The sequence below is a fragment of the Dermacentor variabilis genome, chromosome 9 (genome assembly GCF_050947875.1).
Source record: "Dermacentor variabilis isolate Ectoservices chromosome 9, ASM5094787v1, whole genome shotgun sequence".
Taxonomy (NCBI): Eukaryota; Metazoa; Arthropoda; class Arachnida; order Ixodida; family Ixodidae; genus Dermacentor; species Dermacentor variabilis.
In genome coordinates, this window is record NC_134576.1 from 66,893,204 (window position 1) to 66,909,976 (window position 16,773).

The following is a 16,773-nucleotide window of genomic DNA, read 5'->3' on the forward strand; positions in this document are numbered from 1 at the left end:
TCTTTCATAACGTTCCACATGGCTGCGTCCTAATTTCAGGTGACAATCTATTCAGCAATGTATGCGCGGGCCATCGCATTCCTTTCTGAATGTACCATCTCGAAAGGAATGCGATGGCCCGCGAATTTTAACTGGCGTTTTAGAGTTGCTAGTTCGTTAACTACGTGTGGCGACGCATGGCGACAGTGTCTCTACGCCCGAGTTTTTAATCTGCTTGATGCCTTTCATTTTAGGTTGTCCTTGTTATATTCTTTTTTCCGTTAGCTTTTCATTTGTACTTTGTTTTGTTTGACTTGTTCTTCAATATGGGAATTACAAAAGTTCATTACGTTAAACTTAAATTTTTTACAATTTCGTGTGTCCTACGACGACCCTTCCTTTCCTATACTGTGACTCTCTCTTTAGTCTAGGCTGCTGGACCTGGTCACGCCTGTAACTCGCGTTCTACAGAGCCGTCTCCTTACATGTTTCTTTTTTCTAGTGGAGCGTCACCTTTTAATACACATCAGCCAATATTTCGCTGAGTTTAGGACTCGCTGTATAGCGAAACCGGCATTTTGGCACAACACTCACGTTCTCATTAGACTCCAACTAGCCTTTTGAGTGCGAACTTGCGGCGCAATTTCCAATCGCTATAGCCAAAGCTGTACTCGCCTAGTAGTGTATTGAGAACCGTACTAAGCGATTATATCGGTACAGGACCCATACTGTGACATCGATGCATATCGGAGCAGAACCTCCTATTATAAAGCAGCCGCCCCGTCCGCGCCCTTAAAGCTTGCCCCGACGCACAAGAAATTGCAGGACCAGTTCTGCTGTACTAGGACTCTTTCATATGACTGCACCTAGCCTCCGTAGTACTTAACCTGTCCACAACAAGCTTTAAACTTAGTTATTATAAAGTATTTCCTTACGGTTATGACACTGCGAGCTCAATATGACTACCACTGTACGCTAGTTAACGTCTATCCTCGCAGGTAGGGCACGGTGTTCTATGGGTTTCCTCGGTTTCTATCATGTGGAGAGTTGTCTCCTTGAACCTCAGCGGCGTACTTTTCGACGAAGTCGTCTCCAAAGCGCTGGCCGGGTACATGAAGACTACTGCACTGGACAATCTGTCGTTCACTAACATAATGGTTAGTATTTTGCTGGCTTTCCAACCTACATTATTCTATCTCAACTGTGCTGTGCTCATTTCATGTTTCTCGGGATCTGTGAGGACATTTTGTAACAAATTGCTGTCCTCACGAGTAACTGCTGTCCACCGGACTAACAAGCCTTCCAGTGCTATATATAGCGAACGGATGCAGTAATTGTATGCACAGAAAAGCTTATACAGGCTGGTGACACGCTGAGACGAGAAGTCCTTTTGACAACAATTAAAGAAAACATTTAAAGCTAGCCCTACGCCCTAAATCAAACTCCACTTGTCTGCAGTTATGGGTAGCTAATGATTAGACAGGATAAAAACGAAAATCCGCCGTTTAAACTGAAATAGTGATGGTCGCCTTGTCGGTCTATTTACCTGCCGTTACAAATCCTGTCGGCTGCGTCAAATTTGTAACAGAAAAGGTAACTAGACCGACGAGGCGGCCATCACTGTTTCTTTCAGCTCATCCCTAGTCTCCCACTCCGTCTTCGCGAGCACCTTTCTCGCTTCTTATTCTTCGGCTAGGTTACAAAGCACAGCGTCTTTTCGGAACATCACTCGGCGATCACTTAATTTGGTGAATGGGACATCAGCATTCCAGGATAACACCGCGCCACTCAAGTGTTCGACCGATGATTTTACACATGCTGTTTGCTGTAGTTCGAGCAATTGTCACAGCTCTACCCCAGGTGAACAAGCTTCAAGAGGTACAGCGACTGTTGCCAATGAAGCCATTAATGAGCCAGTAGTCCACATCAGTGCTACCGGATTACAATCCTAAATAGTCGTTACAAAAGTGTCGCAATATCTCTGTGTAACGCTGGTAGCTTTCGATCGGAATCTGATTTTCGCAAGTTTCCGTCTTGCTAATTACATGTTATACAAGTCCTTTCCTCTAGACGGAAACAGTAGAACAATGCTCAGCATTCCAGAAGATTTGGCCTGTCAAGTCACACAGTCAAGCAATTCAGATTTTCCTGAATATGTAGCCTGCAAAGTATGTCTCGCAAACCTATGTGTAAGTCTTGAGCAACCTGCGAGCATTCAGACATGTTACGATTGATAATTTGGTAAATATTTTTAGCACAACAGGATCAGACGTTATCATATCTGGAGACCTTAACGTCCACAACGCAATATGTGGAGTAATCACGGTGATGCCCCTACGAATATTGTTTAATGCGCCGCAAAAAGATGCAGTCTGCTAGCATTGTATGATTGATGTCACATTTATGCGGGGATGTCGCTACGCCAGTTGCATAGATGTACCACTGTGCTCTAATCTTGTTACCGACGAGGGTGGACAACAGATTCGGAAGCGCGTGGAAGTGATCACATCCCAATTCTTATATCACATACGCGTGTAAAAACTAGTGCTAAACGAAAATACTCGGTTATGACAAACTGGCAGCTTTCTTTGACACTTGTCTAGTCGAGTGGATTGTGATGCCGACGTAGAAAAATTGCATCAGTGATACAAGAAACAATGAAAACGTGAACGAAACCAGCACCCATTCCTGACGAGTACGCATTCACTGATGAAGGATATGAACATTCTCGAGCTGTAAGAAGAGCAGGAAGAGCTTACGGCCAGAGGGGAAATATAGAAATTCGCAGCAAATCCACTCGGTCGCGCAGAGACGACTTCCAAAATTTAGGGAAAATACGACGCCGTAACTTCACCGTACGTCGTCTCCTCTGACACCAGTTCCACGATTATTGATAACTGCTCGTGCACTAAGCAGCCCTGTTATTTAAGCTCAACCATTTCGTACTCGCAATAGCGAAAGATACATTAGAATTAGTGATTGCTGAGGAATCCTGCGAAGATATACCTAGAAAAAGTTTATTTATCACTAGTGCGGAATTTCAATGTTCCGTTGAAATGGCAAATCAACGATCTTGCGTGTTGCGTGCTTGTACAACTAGTTACGCAAAAGAGAGGTGAAGCGTGCAGACAGGACACAAGAGTAGAGAAGCGGACAACACGTACGCAGACTATCAACTGAAGGCGGCACTGAGGCGAAAAAAGAGGCAGAAAACTCATCTGCGCAAGCTCTGGAATGGTATCACCCCGTCTGAGTCGGGTACATATGCCGGTTTACGTGAGAGATAACTGTTAAGGCACTTAATCTCTTCCTTGTGTAAAGTAATCGAAGGCTGACTCACGCACGCACTTCCACCATTATAGATATGTCATGCCTCTACCATAAGACGCGTATCTTCATACTTATGCCTGTAGAATATCGCGTATTCATCTAACTTTCCCGTGCAATTGCAATCTTCGTAATGTAGGGAAAGATTACAAGGCGATCCACCGGCTAACGACCTTTTATGTTCCATTAGCCTCTGATTGATATAGGGTCCTGTTTGCCCTACGTGGAACTGGTCACAGCTATGGGGAATTTTATAAACCACACCCATAGGACAGTCAGTAAAACTGTTGTTCTTATTGTGCTTCACTGGACAAATATCTGTTCTTTTTTTGCCTTTTACCTGCTTCTTTCTCCTCTGTACTGCAGCGCGTGTCTTACCAAGCTTATTGGGAGCAGTGAAAGCAATACTAACGTCATATCTACTTGCAAATTCTTAAAGCTTGTGTGACACTGAATGAATGCACGGAATAGCCACTACTTTCTTTTTTTGCTATTACTGATTTCTGTAGTCACGCCCGTGGCCCTCGAAACCGACTTCTTCAGGCATTCAGCCACAGTGGCCACTGAAAACGTACAATTACACAATGAATTCTCTATGTCGCTACAATGTGCGCCTGTGTCTTAGGGCAGACTGCTCCAGCTAGATTTCATTACATGCGGTATGTCGTGCAACATGGGACCTAATGGTCGATTGGCCCTTCTGGAATTCCCCAATTACTCGTGGAAAAAGAAAGCGTCCCCGCCTCTTGGGAAAACAGTGTATGTGAAACCTATATTGAAGCTTGGAAAAACACTTTTCTCTTGAATCTTTTAATCCTGTGAGCTTGACGACCTGTTTACGCAAGGTCATGGAGGAAATGACTGACACTAGGCTGCAGTAGTGGTGGGAGCAAACAGAAGCGTTTCCCGATCACATGAGAGGATTTAGACGGCGCCAATGCACCACGGACGCGATTTTGTATCTTTACGTACGTTGAACATGAACGACCTAGCGGAAATGTCGCAATTGCGGTTTTTTTTCAAACTTTAAGCGAACCTTCCACACAGTCGGCCATGCTCATATACTGTGTGGCCTACTAGAAATGCGAGTCTCTGGAAGGGCGCTACAGTGGATATCCTACTTCTTGAATGGCAGGTCAGTATTTAATCAAACAAGCGAAGGAAAACGTTCCTGTCAGGTCCGTTGCGGTTTTTGTGATAGTGTAGGAAGGCCTCCACATTGTCGACAAATTATTAAACAAAAGGAATTTAACTATCAGAGTAAAGCGGTTGTCATTCACCAGAGTATGTCTAAATAATTTTCAGCTGTGCCTTTAGGGACAACCTTTAGACATAGTGAAACAAAGCAAATTTTTGGGGGTTATACTAGACGGGCAACTTTATTGGAATTCTCGCATTAAAACCATCGAAGAACAAATAGACTTGTTAATAAATGTTCCTCTCCGCGTAGCAGGCACGGCATGGGGACGGTCGGATTCATCCTAACGGAAAGCACATAATTGCACTTATAAAGCAAACTAACATATTCTTCTGGTGTTCTGCATGGAATATCCCATTCATCTGACTCGACTCCAACGTTTATTAGTTAGGAACCTTAGAGTGTGCTTAGGCGTTCCAAGAGCAAACTCAAGTTCATTAGTAATTACAGAATCAAGTGATCCTCACTTTCTTATTATGAGGGTGGTTGAAATCTGTTGATACTAGTTTCGCGTTTCAGTGTAGCACAATAGGCACCCACTGGCAAGTGTACTTATTGAGACACCGCCAACATTAATTCAGTTATTCAGGTGCACAAAAATCTACTACCACCTCCACGTCTACCATAGATTGAACTTTCAACTGAACGAATTATTCGCAAGCGAGATGTTTACGCTAGCGGCACAACTAGCGTTATACCAAATATACTTCAGATACCCTGGCTGTATTTAAGCGCATACAGATAGGGCTTACCAAACAAATTACTCTATGGCTGCATTTCTCATTCCAGAATAGATCCAAATACAGATGTTTAAACTATCGCGCACAACGTCAACAGCGGAGCTTAATCCAGTATTTCTACCAGGCTACGCAAATTCATTCTAATAAGGGCAACAATGCTCCATCCTTTGTGACTCGCAGGCAACATTGTCGTAACTTCATCGTGCCGTCACCAATTCGCAAAACGGGGACTTGGTGAACGAGATACTTAACGAACTCGAAAGTGCAGAAAACCGCACTGTAACGTTCCACTGGACACCTGGCCACTGCAATATCTCTGGGAATGTTGAGCAGATCAGGCAACCGGTAAAGCGCATTGTAATAACGCCACACAAATTCTCCCTCTAATACAAGGCGAATTTCGCCGCATTTTAAGACGGATATCAGCCCTTGGTTGCAAAGTGACATGGTTTGATCAGAACTCGAAAACTTCTGATTTATTTTAGATTGGACAGATTACTTCCATTTTAAAATTCCGTCCATTAAATACAACCTGATCCTTTGCAACGCTGATTCAGTCTGCGGCTCGGTACCGCGTACTCAAAACACTTTCTACATAAAATTTCAAGGTATGATAGTGCGGAATGCACTTGCGACCACGCTTATGATGTACAGCACGTTCCGCTAGAATGTACACATCACGCACGGACAACGCTTAGCACTCGATTTACTGGCATTAGATCGCAGGCCCCCCAGCCTCGGGAAGATCTTCGGTTCATGGCCAACATACTCATGCAAAGACTAACGTTACTGGCCCTTCAAAGATATTTAGAACCGAGCAATGTTCTCGGAAAGTATTGAATGGAGTGGTTAAGTGGGATAGCGCATTCTCTTCTCCTTTAACCCGACTTTGGCTAATCCAATGCCTGGGTTTTCTTGTGACCTCACAATTCCGTTACTTCTTATATGCCCTTATGTTAGTCTTGCTAAGTGACCGGACCTTGTGCTCACTTTAATGAACATATGTGATTGAACTTTGTGTTTCTGTCTTACTGAGTTGACTTTCTGCTTTGGTTTGGACTTAGTTACCGTGTGGCATTAGTGTACTTTTGTTACCAATATTTGGGTTATCATTTCCCTGTTGTTCCGATTTATTCTTTCTTTTAAGTCCCTATCTGAACGGCAGTACCCGGCTTCACTTAAAGGCGACATCTCCTATATACCATGCAATGAAAAGGTGATCTGGAGCAACTATTGCCCACACATGGCCTAGCTGTGAATATCATGGTGTCGTTATGTGTACTCTGTATTCATTCGCAGGCCGAGGCGGCAGAACTCTCCCACTTCCTCATACACTTCGCTCACAACAAGTCGATCAAGAAACTCTGCGTGCCTGCGGCCTTCTTAAGTGCTCAAAGGGGTGAACTCCTCGCGGATGCCGTTCGCAACCACAAAGCCCTCGAAGAACTTGAGGTAAGGCATGTCCACAGAGATCAGGGCAGTGTTCCGACGTGTTGGAGAAAGCCAAATCTTTAGAGTGACGTCGCATGTCACATGATTCGAAACATCTTTCTTGCCCGACTCGCATAACGCGCGTAGTTTTGTAACACTCCTGCCGGGACCCTCCTGCTGACGTCTATTTCAATATGCTAATCCTAACAATAGGTGCAAGTGAAATGTCTCGTATAACTTGTCTTACTACTGATGATAATGATCAATGCTTCAAGTGCACTACGAAGGGACACCTTATGCGTGACTGCGGCATCGTAGGATCTCAAGCTTCGCGTGCAAGCGCAGCCGTGCCTCCGCGATGTCCAACACTGGTGTCGTCAAAAGCTCTCCTTCAGCCCCACAAAAAACACCGGATGCTGCATCTGCACGTTGCGAGGAAAGGCACAGTCTCGACTCGCTACCAAGACTCGTCATACGTCACGTAGATGGCTGACGACTTGTATCCACTGGTGCTTTGCACGCGGAGTTTTGGTCCACTGCAATCGGGTCCGCACTTCTGTTTGAACTAGCTCAACTCTGCTTCTATCAAAGAGGCGCATCTGGTGACTGGCACGGTAGCACGAGGCTCTCCGCCAGCGTGCATGGCGTGCTAGTTATCCTTCACAGCCCCCATGCCAATGTGTCGGTACGCGCAGAAGCAAACGTCGTGCCTCCGCGTGTGAAATTCCGCAGGGGATCAAGTGTTCCCCAACCAACATCGTGGAAGGCTAGCCACAACCGGACAGAAGGGGCGTTTTCCCTGAGTCGTAACATATCCATAGTTACAGTGATGTATATTATCGACTAAACTACACCATTCTCTAAAAAGCTGCTTTTAGCAGGCAGCATTCCCTCATAATCCTTCGCACCCTAACGCCATCGTTAGGCGTCTAGTACGAATATAACTAGTTGACAGCGTCTACTTCTGTACATTTCTTTCGGTTGCACCCCATTGCCTCAGTAGGCTGGGTCGTCTGCTCACTACATGGTAACCTTTGATTGAAAATATTACAACGGGGCGTTTCTTTTCTTTTTTCTTTATTTCATTTGCGAGCCACTCTTCTACTTGCCCTGTATTATGTATCCCTCGAGTAGCTTTGAGCACTCCAGGGACATGCACTACTTTACCTTGAATACCACGAGAACACGCCGCGTCTCGACGCCGCATGCTTTTCCAGCGATCATTGCGGAGTCCAGTCACGTGCTGCTTAGCTCACTTCCCTGCAACGGCCACAGTAATGTGTGTTGCCCTCTATGTCACTCTTACCCTGAACGTGGTGAGCATTTGCAAGCACACTTCCTATCGAAAACCACGGAACCAAGTGATTGCATCCGCATTACCATGGACGCTCCGCCCTACCACTGCACCGTGGCATTCGATCCGTGCGATTTCCATCATGCTGGAGGCGGCGCCGCATTTTGCCTGGCGCTAAACGCCTGTTCCGTTTGGTTCCTGCCCAAATTGCACGGGGGCGATAGCCCCACGTTCTACTCCACTGCAGCTGCATGTATGCCGGTTATGCCCAGTACAAGACTGCATGCATTCCTCAATATTTGATAAGGCAGCAGCGCAAATGGACACGGACAGAGACGACTGGTTATTTGTTTGGTGACTTCTGCAATCAATAGGTGTTCCGCCTTCATACCCAGATATAATGAGGAATGAGGAGCTTGACTTTCGTGCTAGTTCCTTTTTTTCTATTACTCTTTATTTGCCTCTACCGTCATAAATTGAAGAGAAATATGCACTTTATATACTGAAGGCAGTCACTCTCAGGAACGCACCTCATTGCACCTAAGCGCAGCTTAATTTTTCTCATTTACTCGGTACCTCCATCACCAATGAGCCATTGCAGCAGCGGGATTTCATTCGCAATACAAAAGTTTATACCAGGGTATTTATACCCTCTCAGCGTTATAAAAGCCATCAACGTATGTAATTTTTACAACCTCGGGCTGTTTCCTCTATCAACGGGGTCAAATCGCAAACTAACCAAATGCAGTCGGAGCACCATTTTTCGACAATCCGAACAAGATGGCGACATTGGAGAGCTCCGATATGACAGCCATAAATCTCGCGAACGAGGCGGCGCCCCGGAAAGTTTGCAGCGCTTTGCAACGTTCCCCACGGTTGCTCAGCAAAGCAGCAAGATGTGTTCGTCGCCGAATTTCGCCCGTTCCATTTCATGATGCGTGCCTTTTCGTCTTTCCGGCTCTTGAATACTTCGCTTAGACCGGTATTACGACAGTCCATGTTTTGCTCGTTCTCGCTTTTCTGCCTTCCGCTGATGTCAACGAGTGCGCTCAACGACAGACCCCTTGAAAGGACTGTTACGTGCGTTTAGGCGCAATTCACATGCGTCATCGAATCGTCGAAGTGTGCTTGCTGCGGCGCGGCAAAGTCCAGAACATCCCACCATTCTCTTCGCGCGCCTACCACGCTTTGTTTTATAACCACTGTTACGCTCACTAATTTTCCATTACTTGGTATAGCGAGTGAGCTCTCGTGTGAAAGCAGAAACGCGACAAGAGCCCCGTCCAGACCAAATGACGCTCACGTGCCAGTGTGCTTCTCTCTGCAGTACACATGGGCTCTACTGTCCACTGAAATAGGTCCCCTGACGAGGACAACGATGGAAATATTGAACCACACGGAAAGCGTTCGGTCTCATTTTCGGAACGTGCTTTTGCCTTCTATTCCGAATTGCGTAGTAAAACACACTTCGCACCAATTCCTGCTGCACCATTGTGCTTCCTGATTTCCCCTAGCATTCGACGAATCTAAGTGCACGAGAAAGGTTGAAGTCCGGGTCAGTTGGTACATAGTTGCAGGAAAACACCAGTCGCAAAACACAAAGGACAAGAAAAGAGGTTCACACCACAACTTTCGTTGTGATTTGAATCTCTGTTCTTCTCCTTTGTGTTTTGTGACGGGTTTTTCCTTCAACTAACTGTACAGCATTGCCTATTTACAGAAATTTTCGCGCTGTTGGCGGCCCCTATAGTCAACTTAAACTCCATATTGGGGATGGCAGGGGCTACAGCACAGTGCGCAAAAAAAAGCTACATTGATTATGACAATCGCTAATGCTCAATTTTAGAGCCGCTCGCTTAGGTTTCACTTCGCGATACATTGAAAGAAACAATTTCAGACCGACATGCCGCTCCGATTGGGAATAAGCCAGTGCAATCTGCGCCTTCGCAGAAGCAGGGGCAGTATGGGAACGCTAGCATGGTGCACGGCATCGGAGCAAGCTGTGCAAGACGAGGAATGCGCGAGTAGTGGCACGAGCGCAGTCACGTGGTTACGCCTAGCGGACGCCGCCGCTTAACGCAAAAAGGCCTCCTTTTTATAAGAGCTGAACTGTAAAATGAATCCAAAGATTAAAGACATGTGAAGCCACACTTTTGACACTAACATAAGTTACCTCTGTGAAACAATGCTACATGTCCTACAGTTTATGCACACATTATGCGATAAAGCTGGATTAACTGACAATTTGTGGTTCCTGATAACATGAAATCATTGTCCCCTTTCACTCATGTGAAATTCTTCTGCAGCAAAAAGCCTTTCGGTGAATAAGGAAATCGTCTGTTCTATCACGAACTCGGTTATGTTCTGTACGGGCAGTTTGTGGTCTCTATTGAACTTGTCTTCCTAATGCAGCCTATAGTGTTTGTGCTCCTCTAACGTTTTACTGCGCCATTTCGCAAACTACAAATTAGAATCCCCTTTCGGCTGGTATTTCAGGAATCACCGCTGTAGCCCAAGCGCTGTCACACGAAACCAGACAAACTGCTACACAGTAAGTTGTTCGGCTCGGTCCCTCGCCAGAAACTAGCTGGCGTGCGACGAAATTCGGAAACAAGAAACTAGCTCTGTTGCCACCCAGACGTGATCGGTCTACGAGCTCTGCTTCATCCATGTGTTTATCTTTAGAATTTCTAGAAGAAATGCATTATTACGTACTGTCGGCTGCTCGAAAAGCACATGTTCAGCTCTTACACACTTGCTTTCCCACTTGCGTGGCAATGAACATTTGGCACAGCGGCGTACCGCCGATTCATCTCAGAACCCGCCATGTTGGTGTAGTGCCTATGGTGTTGTGCTCCTAACCCTGAGGGTGCGGGATCCTATCCAGGCACCGGCGGCCACATATCGATGAAATGCGAAAACGCTCGTGTTTGGTCCATTGGGCGCATGTTAATGAACCTCGGGTGGTCAGAATTGATCGGGAGTGCATCACTACGGCGTGCCTCTTAATGAAATCGCGGTTTCGCCTCGTGAAACCGCAGCATTTAATTTTAGTTCATTTTAACCTAATCAGCCTCCCTCCCTTCCTCATTTTTCTCTCCAAAAGTGAGCTCAGAGGTAAGTGAGCAGAAGGTAGCTATAGAAGTTTCCCTTTAAATTACGCTGTAACCTCGGAGCGCATGCTTGAGCGGTATTGACAAAGCGATCACGAAATTATATTCAAATTATTTATTAATGTATTTATTTATGTATTTATTTATTTAGAACATACTGCAGACCACATTGTGGTCCTTGCAGGACGGGCAGACAATTAGTACAAGGCATATACAAGATACGCCCGTGTATATTCATAAAACATAGACTCTACAAGGATGTATTGCTCACAGAAACACTTAGTGAAAAGATCAAAACACAATACCTAAATCAATCCATGGTGCAAACAGAACGATGTAAAAAAAAAAAGGCGAGGGAATAGCACATCAAACGCAAGGGAGAGTCGAGGACTTGCCTTGCTCATTCAACAGCAAGAACACATTCTTTGCAAAAACAAAAAAGACAATAAAAACTTGCATAAAACACGGTCACATGTTGTAAGGGGCGGGCAGTGAATTCCATTCAGAAACAGTCCGGGGAAAGAACTTACAGCTGCCTGTCCTAGCATAATAGATAGCTGTCGGTGTATCCGTACGATGGTGTCATGTATACCTTGTGGCAAGGTGACTTACACATAGTGAAGAGTCCAGAGCCAAATTGTGATTAATTAGATTATGTAAAAAATCTAGCCTGTGTTTGTCTTCTCTGTTCAAGCGAAGGAATGTCGTTAGCGAACATCAACTCTGACGGCGAATCCGAACTTTTAAACTTGGAATACATAAAACGAAAAGATTTTCTCTGTATTCTCTCAAGTTGGTTAACATTGACTATAGTATAGCGATCCCATGCAACGCAAGCATATTCAAGTTTTGGCCCGATATTGGTTATGTATGTGAGTAGCTTAACGTTTGAGGGGGCATTTCTTAGTTTGTGTCGCAGATTGGTTAGCTTCCGAAAGGCAGAATAACATGTGTTGTCAATGTGAAGGTTCCAAGAAGATTTATTAATGAACGTTATGCTAAGGTACTTGTAACTCTGAACATGCTTTAATGGAACAGATCCCATTTGATAAGCGTACTCCAGGGGATTTCTTTTATGCGTTATACGAAGAGAATTTTATCTATGTTTGCAGCCATGCTCCATTCTTCGCACCACAAAAATATATTCAAGCTAGAGTTAACTTCCTCCTGATCATCCACGGACTTGATAGTACGAAATACAACGCAGTCATCTGCAAACAGCCTTATTTGTGTTCCTGGTTTGACGTCGTTAACAATGTCATTAATATATAAAAGAAAGAGCAATGGACCCAGGTCACTGCCCTTGGGAACACCTGAAGTGACTGGTAGATATTCCGAGTTGTGATCGTCAACTGAACCATACTGTTGGCGGTTATCCGGATAGTCTGTAATCCAAGTAATTATGATGTCCGGAAGGTTAATGTTCCTTAATTTTAAAATCAGCTTTTTGTGAATTACCCTATCGAATGCTTTACTGAAGTCCGAAAACACAGCATCAATTTGACCGTTGGCATACAAAGCTTTGGTAATTGAATCAATTATTGCTACTAATTGTGTGGTAGTGGAATAAACTTTTCTGAAGCCATGTTGAGCACTTGTTAGTATGGATTGCTCATCTAAGAATTCTATAATGCGAGTTGCGATTACGTGCTCGAAAAGTTTGCAGCAAGATGACGTTAATGATATGGGGCGGTAATTCTCGAGCAATAATCGATCGCCTTTCTTAAAGACCCGAACAACTCGAGCCATCTTCCCATCTTGAGGCACTTTCGCGAATAACAAAGATGATCTGAATAATACCACTAAGAACTTGGGAAGAGTTTAGGCGTATCGCCAAAGAAACACATTTGGGAGATTGTCAGGGCCAGGAGTTGTTTTGGTTTTTAAAATGAGCAACATAGACACAATGCCATGGTAAGATATCAGGGTTGCCTCATGCTCTTCAAACACTGCAGAACTGAAAGATGGGCCTGATTGTGCACGGGAGACTACGCTATGAAAATAAGTGTTAAAATGTTGTGCGATGACACTCAAGTCGTTAAGAATGGTTCCATTAACTGCAATTTCCGTAAGTCTTCTTGCTATTGCCAAGGTATCCCCAAATCTTATCCAGTGCGTTTTTTATAAAGTTGGGCAATGCTGTGGAAAAAATATTTTTTTGAATCCCGCACGGAGCATGACAGCCTTTTTGGAGTTCCGTGATAACGACCATGCGTGGATGCTTCTTTTTTATTCGTTTCATTTTGCGCTTTAGTTGTACTATTGCACGCGCGATCCAAGGCGTACTTTTATTGACTTTGTTAGTTTTAGTGAGTACGAATGTATCTGTGCAATGCCTGCACATTGTAGCAAACGCGCTCCAAAGTGTAGACACATCACTACCACTATCTGCAAAGCGCGTAAGACAAGTTTCCATGTAGTCAACTATGCTGGCGTCATCCGCCCTGGTGTAATCTTTAAAAGATTTGGTATTGTTATTTAGGGACGGCAGTTTTGACAATGGGCAAGGAAAGTGCAATAAGGTAATGGTCATAGAAGCCATCTTCGATTGACACGTTATGCTCGGAAAAGGTTCGGTTTAAAAAGATAACATCTAATATAGAACGTGATGACCCTTGCACACGCGTGGGTTCATTAACCACTTGAATAAGATCTTGTGTTAGCATAATGTCAAATGTTGGCATTTCCATCAGCCTTATTGTTCGATTGGAGGAGCTCCCAATTGACACCCGGCAAGTTAAGATCACCAATAAAACAAATTTGTTATTTTGCTAGAGACATGTGCTCTTTAAGTTTATTCAAGTAGTCTGGTGTAGCATCAGGTGGTCTATAAAATGCGAACGGCACAAAGGATTGACCCCAGCACAACTTAACGCATAGGTACTCTAGTTCGGGAGTATCACCGATAAGCGTGGCTCCGATTTGATCTTTAACTAGAACGGCTATACCTCCGCCTCCGCGCAGTCTATCCTTACGAAATACTTTATAATTGCGTGAAAAAACAAGTTAATTGGTTATATCGCTGCGCAACCAGGTTTCCGTTATGACTGCGATGTGCGAATCGTGTTGTAGCAAGTGAATTTCTAGGGAATGTGTCTTGTTCACCACTCTACGAGCATTAAAATTCACGATGCGCAGACGTTTCTCCTTGGCGGAAACTGAATTTGAAACATTTTTGTTTTGAAACATTGTCTGAATAATCGGCGACTCTCGTGCCCATTTCCGCGCTTGCGCGTGACGGCGGGTCGTTGGACAGTATGGTATTTCTGCCTCGTTTCTTTAACAGGAATTCCATTTTTTCCTCGCTCCAAATATAAGTTGTACTATTGAAGTATAATTTGTCAAAAGCCAGGGAAACTTTATCACCCTTCTCGCGGTTTTCTTTCGCACTTGCCCACAGCTTCCTTCTAACTTCTTGAACTTTTCGCGACTAGTCTTCACTTATTGATATAATAGTTTATGGCATTGGCAGTTTGGCATTATGGCAGTTTACGGCATTTTTTAAAAAATTAACGCTTTGTCTCTTGTATCGAACAATCTCAGGATGACAGGTCGTTTCTTATTCGTGGAAGGACGACCTAATCTATCTATTCGTTCAATAGCTATCGGATTAAGTTTGAGAAGTTCTTGGAAGATACCTTTATGTACAGCTATTTCCAGTGATTCGCCGTTATCACTCTCTGGTTTTGTTAGGCCAAAAATGATCAAATTAGGTCGTCTACTGTGGTTCTCAAATTCGTCTATTTTCTTTTCAAGGGTCAGAACAACTTTGTTAATATGTGAAAGCCGGTTTTGGCCTAAAGTGACCGTGTCATCAAGTTTCGATAAAGCGTCAACCTTTTTTTTTTTTTTTCAATTTCAACCAGGCGGTTTTCTTTGATATCCTTAATATCAGCTGCGATTTCCTTAATTTGTTTCAAGATTTCAGCAACTTCGGGCCCGGGGTCAGTTTCAATGTCCCCTCCTAATAGCAGTAACTTCCGGAGGCAGAAAACATCAAGCAAGCAACACAACCATGGGCACGGCAGCACTACTAGAAAAGGATCGCTTGAATGGTAGCACTTGCCGTAATCCTTCCTCACCTGCACAAAGAAAAGCAGAGGGTTGGATCACATTCTTTCGGTGCAACCGTGCCCAGTGGTCGCGCATTCCAAAGGGTAGCCCTTCATACTTGTTCCGCACGGTGTCGCCACTTGCAGAGGCTGCGTGGCGCCCTCTGCGCTTGCTGTTGTACTATGATGTGGTCTGATGGGTGGCAGCAGAAATTGATCAGTAGCTTGATGGTAGATGAGATAGCCGTGCTCGTACGTAGCCGCCGTGACCACGTTGTGCTCCAGGCAGTATGCAGTGCGCCGGAGGCAGAAGTGCACAAAGAAAATCGGAGGGTTGGACCGCATTCTTTCGGTGCAACCGTGCCCAGAAATTATATTTCACGATGACTTAAATGTTTGAAGTTCACCTTGATTCAGACGTTTCATGTGCGGGCCTCATACGTGCCACTATCGACAATTTCCACAATAACGATTTGGTGCGCTGAAGACTTCACATGCCTGTGTTTAATTTACTTGCTTGTTCAAAGGGCAGTTTACAAAGCGAGGCAAAATATGCCTCACAAAGCACACCCGTCAAGAAAACGAAGTACCCTCTCGAAATCCATATTGCAGGCTTCGCAACTGTGTAGCCCTGCTGACCGCGAGAACTCACGGGCGATTTCCTTGCCGCAGCGCGTGTGTTCTAATGACTACAGCAATGTTGCTATGCGGCATTTTCTTGCCAGTGATATTTTCTCAGTGGTCGAAATATCGGGAAAAATACTCCATGGCATCTCTTGTACCATGTGAACCTACCTTTCATACATCAAACGCCGTCGTTCACCGCATCTCTAATTTGGACATCCGCATCGGAAAGCTGAACTGCGTTCTTCAGAGACCCTTCTCTGCCGTAAACTTCTTTTCACATTCAGCAGTTCAGCACCAAACTCGGGAATAAATCCATTTTACATAGCGGTCTCTTGTGAGATCACATGTGTTTGAACTCCACCCTCTCGATGTGTGTGCGCGCACGGCGGCTTGTTCGGGTTTCCCGAACCATGACTCCTGAAGTTTTCTTCGCTTGCCGCAGGTTCACGGGTCGGGACTGACTTCCCCGTCGGCCCTGCTGAGAGGAGCAGTGCGGAGTGGAAGTCTGAGGTGCCTGAACATCTACTCTTGCCAGGCCAGCGTGGCAGACATCAATGAGCTTGCCGTTGCCCTAACTCGACGACCGCCCCCTCCGTCAAGTTTCAAGGGCACGTCGTCAGAACCACTTACACCGACTAGCCGCCTGGAAAGACTGGGATTCTTCAACTTCGCCGAGTGCGACGTTGATTTGGAACGTGCCTACGCCTCTCTCATCGGAGGCGAGTACTGCACCTAACTCTCGCACTTAGCAGATAACCAAGACACCTAAACGTCGCAAGGAAAAGTGTCGCCATTCCATGAAATTTGCAGTGCAGACTAGACGAAGATAAACCACGACAGGGCGAACGACAGTCGTAGTTTGCCCCTTTTCTAGTTTGCGGCTTGCCGTTTTTTTTTTAAATTACGACCCAGCGACTTGTTGACCATCAACATTCTACGAGAATACATTCGCGGACGTTTACGATACTGCCTAATTCTCAATTTTAACCCGGTTCTAGAGGTCTTCTCATTG

The 16,773-nt window shown here is 44.9% G+C and overlaps 1 protein-coding gene across 1 annotated transcript; it reads left to right on the plus strand.

The window, feature by feature from the left end:
• Positions 1-983: 983 nt before the first annotated feature.
• Positions 984-16,531, plus strand: LOC142558044 (uncharacterized). The gene is made up of 3 exons (XM_075670208.1): positions 984-1,136; positions 6,544-6,696; positions 16,204-16,531. Exons 1-3 carry the CDS (start codon positions 1,017-1,019, stop codon positions 16,495-16,497), a joined length of 567 nt encoding a protein of 188 aa, XP_075526323.1. The 5' UTR covers positions 984-1,016; the 3' UTR covers positions 16,498-16,531.
• The last annotated feature ends 242 nt before the right edge of the window (positions 16,532-16,773 follow it).

What these genes read in the sequence shown, in the direction of transcription:
- LOC142558044 (XM_075670208.1), top strand. Translation starts at nt 1,017, where the DNA reads ATGTGGAGAGTTGTCTCCTTGAACCTCAGCGGCGTACTTTTCGACGAA. An exon ending in TGTCGTTCACTAACATAATG is followed by an intron (nt 1,137 to 6,543) that starts GTTAGTATTTTG and finishes ATTCATTCGCAG; the next exon opens with GCCGAGGCGGCAGAACTCTC. An exon ending in AAGCCCTCGAAGAACTTGAG is followed by an intron (nt 6,697 to 16,203) that starts GTAAGGCATGTC and finishes CGCTTGCCGCAG; the next exon opens with GTTCACGGGTCGGGACTGAC.